At 40.2% G+C, this 7240-nt stretch overlaps 1 protein-coding gene across 1 annotated transcript; it reads right to left on the reverse strand.

Annotated features, from left to right (window-relative positions):
• Window positions 1-395: 395 nt before the first annotated feature.
• On the reverse strand, window positions 396-6588 carry LOC119495925 (amine sulfotransferase-like). Its single transcript, XM_037782846.1, has 7 exons — window positions 6347-6588; window positions 5311-5469; window positions 1826-2034; window positions 1599-1725; window positions 1204-1298; window positions 809-983; window positions 396-688 (listed from the first exon to the last, which is right to left on the reverse strand). Exons 2-7 carry the CDS (start codon window positions 5462-5464, stop codon window positions 570-572), a joined length of 879 nt encoding a protein of 292 aa, XP_037638774.1. The 5' UTR covers window positions 5465-5469; window positions 6347-6588; the 3' UTR covers window positions 396-569.
• Window positions 6589-7240: the final 652 nt, after the last annotated feature.

Raw genomic sequence — 7240 nt, forward strand, 5'->3', positions numbered from 1 at the left:
AATAAGCCGACCAGCTCACGGTACCACCAGCTGTGAGCTCTGATCTGTTTTTAAAGCCAGGCACCTTGACGGAGGTCTGCGCTCTCCGAGTGCCATTCTAGTTGATCGTTTATTTCTGCTTTGTGTTAAAGGTCCCATATTGTAAAAAGTGAGAATTTCATGTCTTTTATATCATATCGCAGATTTAAGTGATATATAAATACTGTGAAAGTATCAATGTATGTGAATGACATCAGCTGACAGGAAGTAAACATGGACCCAAGCTGTTTCCTAGCAACGTAATTCCGTTGTCAGACAGACAGTATGAGAAAAAGAATGTGTTGTTTGAACATTAAATCATTTAAACATCTTTTAGTAGAAACCAAAAATACAAGCATGAACCTGAAAATGAGCACAATATCTTTATTTAAAGGGTCAGTTCACCCAAATTACAGCAATGCATATTTTCACATGGACAGTTTTCATAGGGACTGTTCATCACTGAGGGAGTGAATCACTGTTTTTGTGACTGTCAGGCCATGTTGAGGGAGACTCTCTCCAGTTAAGGGCTGAGCTGAATTTAAGAGGAGCTACTGTTTTATCTCCCAGGTGCAGGTCAGAGGCAAGTTGCCCGCCTTCTCCTTGAACACCCCGTCAAAATGTTCATTCTGGGCCACTGTGAAGAAATTCTTCCAGTCACCTGCTTTACCTGTTGACACAGAAAAAGTCAGAGATGTGCCTGTCTGTACTGTGTCTGCTGCTTATTTCTTTCCCGCCATTAAAAATCTTTTATTTTCTCTGTAAATGACAAAAAATCGAGGAGACAAACCTTTGCGCATGGTTTCCTTCACGTAGCGGTTGGTTTTATCGAAGTCCTTGTAGTTTGCTTTGGGGTTGGCCTTCATGTTTTTGAAGGTGGACGTCTCCACAACATGATCAATGGCTTCATCTGTCAACTTTTTTCCCAGGAAAGCACAAAGCTTCACAACTTCCCCTCTGAGGTCCTGTTAATCACAGATGTTTATGATTGTTTTAATATATATGTAATATGTTTGTATATTATTCAACAGGAACACCCCTCTAAATCTAAAATCTGCAAGAATCATTCAAGTGTTTGAACGTCGTCGGTTCTCAGGCGTGATGCAATACTCAACTAATTTATATATTCTTATCATGGTCAAATATTCTATTAAACATACAACGGATGAAAAGATGATTTCCAACCTTCAACATGTTCTCATACTGCACAAAATTGATGTTCAGTTGGTGTCGTGCTGCGTGATATTCTTGCACGTGATCAAACCATGATCCCATGTAAACTGTTGGACAAAAGATATGAAAATAAAACACAAAAGGTGAGTGAGACTTGCTGGTATTGTTTGTGGTTAGTTTGCATCCTTAAACCTAAATAAATACTACCAACCTCACAAAAATAAAGTGAGATTAACAAATATATGTTTTCTTTGAAAAGTGAAATACCTCATTTCAAATATCAAGTCTTTGTTGTATATTACAATAAAATCAGGCGATCCTACACATATATATGCGAAAACATAGTTGTGAAACAGTTATAGTTACAGTTTTACAAAACTTAACAAAGTCCATAGTTCTGAACCTACCATTACCATCCAGGAACTGCTGAAAGAAATCATCAAAGCTCTGAGGTGTTTCCAACATCACCCAACTGTGGGCAAAGTGATAAAGGGACACCAGGATATCCTTGGGGTTCCTCCAAACATACACAACCTAAAGGAAAACAAAATATTAACGTATAAATGTATTTTGTGAATCTGGCCACAGATGGATGCTTGAATTGATAGCTTGAATATTGCAAATTGTAAATTACCTTGAGTTGTTTGGCTTTCACTCCCTGGGGCAACATGTCGGGGGCGAGATGCGAGCCAAAGATCCGAGGATCTGGCCTTTCTCGTAAAGGATTGTCTGCGGTTCTCTCCTCCAGCCAAGGAATTCGTGCCCTATTGGTGGCATTTTCTGCCAAGTCAGGGTGTGCAGCATCCATGATCTGGACCAGGACCTGCTGCATCCATGCTGTGCCTGCAGAGTCACATAAAAAAGAGGATGTTTCAAATACAAAGTATTTAGTAGTGAAGAGTAAGGCCATACCAGACCAGACCAGACCAGACCAAACTGTTTCTGTTATTTAGCATACCTCACTGATATAAATGTGGTGGACAAAATAATAGAAACACCTGTCAGTATAACGCAACAGCACACTACATACTCCAGAACGATCATAAAGTTGAACAAGAGACCATCTTACGATGGGATCACACCACCCGCAACGCCAAATCGAGCCAGGGGTGTATAATGAGGGGGCCAATGGCCCCTTACCTATGGACCACACCCATCTTCGGCCTTGGCCTTCAGTTTGATCTCAACTAAACACCTGTAAAGCTTTGTGACACCAAATCAGACCAGGGGCGTAAAGTGAGGGTTCAGTTGCCCCTTTGCTTGGTCCACGCCTATCTTCTAACTCAGCCGTCATTTTGATCTCAAGCACACATCTGTAAAGTTTCGTGACTGCATCTTGTGATGCTGTTGCAGTGACGATATCTGTCCAGACAGACTGAAATATAAACACTCAAAGTACTCAAAAATGCCTCTGTGGTAGTTCCCCCTACAGTAGGTGTCTCCAGGACCACATTTAGCCATGATGACTCACACACACAAGGCGAAAACAATACCAGCGTTGCTGTAGCGGCTGGTAATTAACACCTCTTTAAAACAGTTTCAAACTGAACACTAGAATGGCACTCGGAGAGCACAGACCTCCACCAAGCTAGCCAATTACGATTGCCCCCCCCCTCTCCGTTCAGCTTGCGCCATCATCCACGTGTATTTTTGTTTATGTTGAGATCAGCTGTACGTAGCGGAGCATCGTAAAACACATTCAAACTGGACTGTCCCTCTCGCAGGTAGAAGGAAAGAGGCAGGGTGACAGGTCATGAACGTGTCATCAGTTACACTGCGCATGTCCTAAAGCCTGTGGTGTTAATGCACAGTCTGAAAGGAGTTATTTAAAAACAAATCCTGAATCCAGATCATGATCCGGATTGCCACCAAAATCAAATGGATTGTTCATTGTGCCACACCCCACCACTCCAAAAAATGTCATTCAAATCCATTGTGGACTTTTGGAGTAATCCTTCAAACGGACAAACCAACAAACAGACCAACGCCGGTGAAAATATATTAAAAGTAATTATAACCTTCATGACAGTTTGTTGCAGGACTGTTGGATTCAACCGCATTAGGTTTACTGTAGCTGGATGTATCTAATAAACTGGCAGCTGAGTGTAAATAACATGACATCATTCAAAATGGTTGATAAACAGTGAACTAATCCTTTAACGGGAGTTGCATCAGAAAACATTTTGGCCACTCCTTTGAAAATGACTGAAGGCCCTAGAAGTTACTGATAAACAAACGCAAACCAGCTCATCTAATCACTGTGATTTCTTAACAATGTTTTATGACAGTTTTGGATGGCGCTGACAAAAGATGTCATCCTGCATATAAACATGTTTATATGTGTCGTTCTGTGGCAATTACTTCCTTTTTCTTGTATGAACATTCTACATGCTCAAAACCTGCTTATAATTTACGTGGGTTTACAATTGGGAAATAGTTCGGGTGTGCATGGTTAACCAACACGATCTCATTCCAACTCGTCACATACAGCCCCTTTGTTATGTCCCTTGGGGCGTCTGGCCAAGGGATTAGGCAACAAAACCACAATAGTTAAGCTTAGGAAAAAAATACTTGGTTGAGCTTAAAACTACTACGAAAAGTGAAAATGACTCTGAATGTTGTGAACACGGGACACAAACAAACAGTTAATTGTAACGTGACACACGGGACACAAACTGTTTCATACCGGCACTAAAGGGTGCCGTGTGCGGCGGGACCTAACGCCAACAGTCGTGACAAAGCCTCAGTATTTAACGCCCTAGGAATGAGAACAAACTGTGTTAAAGCGGGTTTAGGCAGTATATTTTTAGCATCATTGGGCAAACACTCCATAATAACCTTTCAGCATATTGTATTTCAAGTTTTCTGAGAGATAACTAGACTTCTGCACCTCCTCATGGCTCTGTTTTCAGGCTTTAGAAAATCTAGCCCGTGACGGGAGACTTTGACCAATCACAGGTCATTTCAGAGTGAGGACGCGCTGAGGCGTATCTGTGATGGCTACAGTTAGTAGAAAGCTGAACTATTAGCAACATCCTCTCTCCATGTCTTTGCCGATATTGTAGCTCGCTAGAGCCTTGAATCACACGCCATCTCAAAGGTCTTTACAGTCCCACAGGTTTGCAAAGAAGACAGGATGGTTATTCTCATAGAATTTACGCTATATGACGTCATCAGTACCACAATGATGATCAGGATTATTTTCTAAATGAATGACTAGTACTAGTATTGGTTACTGTGAGAACAATGACGATTGAAATGAATGACTAATGGTTACCGTATGTAACTCCCTGCTCGTCTGGTGGGAGGGGTTTAGGAGAGAAACAGGAGAGGAAAGCTGCAGGATGAGGGCTGTATTTCCAAATTCTGGTGTTTTTTTGTTTGTTTTTTTCTTTCCAGAAAACTGCCTATACCCTTGGCTACCAATTGAAATACAATATACTGAAAGTTATTATGGAATTACCTGCCTCCCCCACCTTTAACCTGACCTGAACTTTCTTCAGCTTAAAAACTAAAGTGTTGCTGCATGTTGCAGTCAATTTAATGCAAATTGTGCTTTATCCAAAGGCGTCATTTCCACTGGAGAAGGGAGGAGTTTATAAAAAAGATTGATACAGTCATATGAGCCACTTCCAATTACTACATTTATTTATTCTCATGCTCTCACAGCGATGAGCTTTACGAGCAGCGGGGAATGTTCACTGGATGTCACCTGTCTTGCTCAGGGTTGAAAAATGTACTACCTCTGCAATGAATATATTGTGAATTACAGTTACTATTCTCCTAAGAAGACACTAGAATTGAGTCAAAGACAAGGCAGTAAAAGATGTGAAGATTCGAATAGAAAATGATAATGAATGAATGAAAATGTTTAAAGTCTATGAAAATTTATGTATTATTTTGAATCCATTATCCCTAATTAGAATCCCATTTAGTTTCAATGGTAGAATGTATATATTTTACATTACTGATGACGATTTTTCAAAGCATGCATATTGTGTAGTATTTTCATTCATTTCATTCCCTCATGCCTAATAGAATCAATGCTTATAATCAGTTGTGTGATAAAGAAGCTGTAAAGGTGCTGATCTTTGTGACAAATTATAGCAAGCAACTGACCTGACTTAAGGTATGTGATGAGGAAGATATCAGTAGGACGGGTCTCAAAATGCTGCAGAGCATCAAGGTCCGCCGGTCGCAATTCATCCTGGACCAAAAAGTTCCTCTTTCTGTGCTTGAACAGGTAAGGGCTCACTAAGTCCAGAGAGTCCATGGATGCTATATTAAACACATACATGAGGCAAGGCAAGGCAAGGCAGCTTTATTTGTAGAGCACATTTCAGCAACAGGGCAATTCAAAGTGCTTTACATAAACATTCAAGAACATTGCGACAAAGTGCAAAAGAACATTAAGACATAATTAAAACAGTTATAAAAACATTAAAGATTAGAAAATAAAAACAAGCTACAAATAAAAGCTAGGATAGAATATAACTCACAAGAGTAAAAGTTCTAGTGAAGTGTAAGATAATTATTTGGTTTAATAAAAGGCAGCAGCAAACAGGAAAGTTTGAAGCTTTGATTTAAAAGAACTCAGAGTTGGAGCCGGTCCTGCAGGAGCTTGTTCCAAATATTTGGTGCATAAAAACTGAACACTGCTTCTGCATGTTTAGGTCTGACTCTGGGGACACTAAGCAGACCTGATCCAGATGACCTGAGAGGTCTGGATGGTTCATAACATAGCAGAAGATCAGAAATATATTCAGGAGTATTTTGAAATCAGTTCTCTGAGAGACAGGCAGCCAGTGTAGAGACTTCAGAACTGGACTGATGTGATCCACTTTCTTGGTCTTAGTGAGGACTCTAGCAGCAGGTTCTGAATCAGCTGCAGCTGTCTGATGAATTTTTTAGTAAGACCAGTAAAGACGCCGTTACAGTAGTCAAGTCGGCTGAAGATAAATGCATGGACTAGTTTTTCCAAATCCTGCTGAGACATCAGTCCTCTAATTCTTGCTATATTCTTCAGGTGATAGTAGGCTGTCTTTGTAATTGTCTTAATATGGCTGTTAAAGCTCAGGTCAGAGTCCATGACTATACCAAGATTTCTGGCTTGGTCCGAGCTTTTTAACATCACAGATTGTAGGTGAGCACTAACCTTTAATCTTTCCTTTTTGGCTCCAAAAAGTACGACCTCAGTTTTGTCTTTGTTCAGCTGAAGAAAATTCTGGCACATCCAATTATTGACTCAAAGGGCCTTGCTGTTAAAAAAAATAAGTTATGTGGGTTGTACGTCTTCACACAGTTGACAACAGTTCCGCAATGACGCACAAGGCTGTTCCAGGGCTGAACTTCACCTGAGTGGGTTTACGTTAACATACCTTGACTCTGAAACACTGATGAAGATCAAGATAAACATGTCTGAACCTGAGCTGCATGTGGAAAAGCAGTTCTAGCATGGAAACACACAGGGGACTATACACTACTTCATTTACCATTTACAGGCAAGTAGGCCAATCTATGTTCTATCATGTGCATTGCATCTTCTCGTCGATTTCAATGTGAATGGCACGGACCAGGGTCACTAACAACCGGGGCAAGATAAATCTATTTTGTTCCACAGTCGTGACGCAGTTGTCACAGGTCGCTGTAACTGAAAAAACAACAAAAGTAACAAACCCAGTCCTAGTTTTCATGAAATATAAACTCATTTTATTACATTTGGACAAGCTCTTACATTATCCAACAGTTGCCACATGCCCAGCTGGAAAACTTACGCAGGCCTACTATATGAAGCAAATCTTTGCTGGGATGGTGGAGAGAGTGAAATATACATTTCAGTCTTCAGAAGTTTCTAATTCTTTTGTAAATGTAGCCTATATTATCATATTAGATAGCACAATGTAGTCTAATATATGATAAATGGGTAGCCTACTGTAGATAGACAGAGGAAAAAGGTTCATGAGTGCTGATTGATAGATACTGTAAATCTGTATGTTGCAGGTATCGTTTGACTGGAGAAGTTTCAATACTACTTGGTTCTGGGTTATTT

The sequence above is a fragment of the Sebastes umbrosus genome, chromosome 10, assembly GCF_015220745.1.
Source record: "Sebastes umbrosus isolate fSebUmb1 chromosome 10, fSebUmb1.pri, whole genome shotgun sequence".
NCBI classification, from domain to species: domain Eukaryota; kingdom Metazoa; phylum Chordata; class Actinopteri; order Perciformes; family Sebastidae; genus Sebastes; species Sebastes umbrosus.

Coding starts and splice junctions, on each gene's coding strand:
- LOC119495925 (XM_037782846.1), bottom strand. CDS start 5,464: ATGGACTCTCTGGACTTAGTGAGCCCTTACCTGTTCAAGCACAGAAAG. Junction 1,299..1,598: donor GCAGTTCCTGGATGGTAATG/GTAGGTTCAGAA, acceptor TTTGTCCAACAG/TTTACATGGGATCATGGTTT. Junction 689..808: donor GAAGGAAACCATGCGCAAAG/GTTTGTCTCCTC, acceptor CTGTGTCAACAG/GTAAAGCAGGTGACTGGAAG.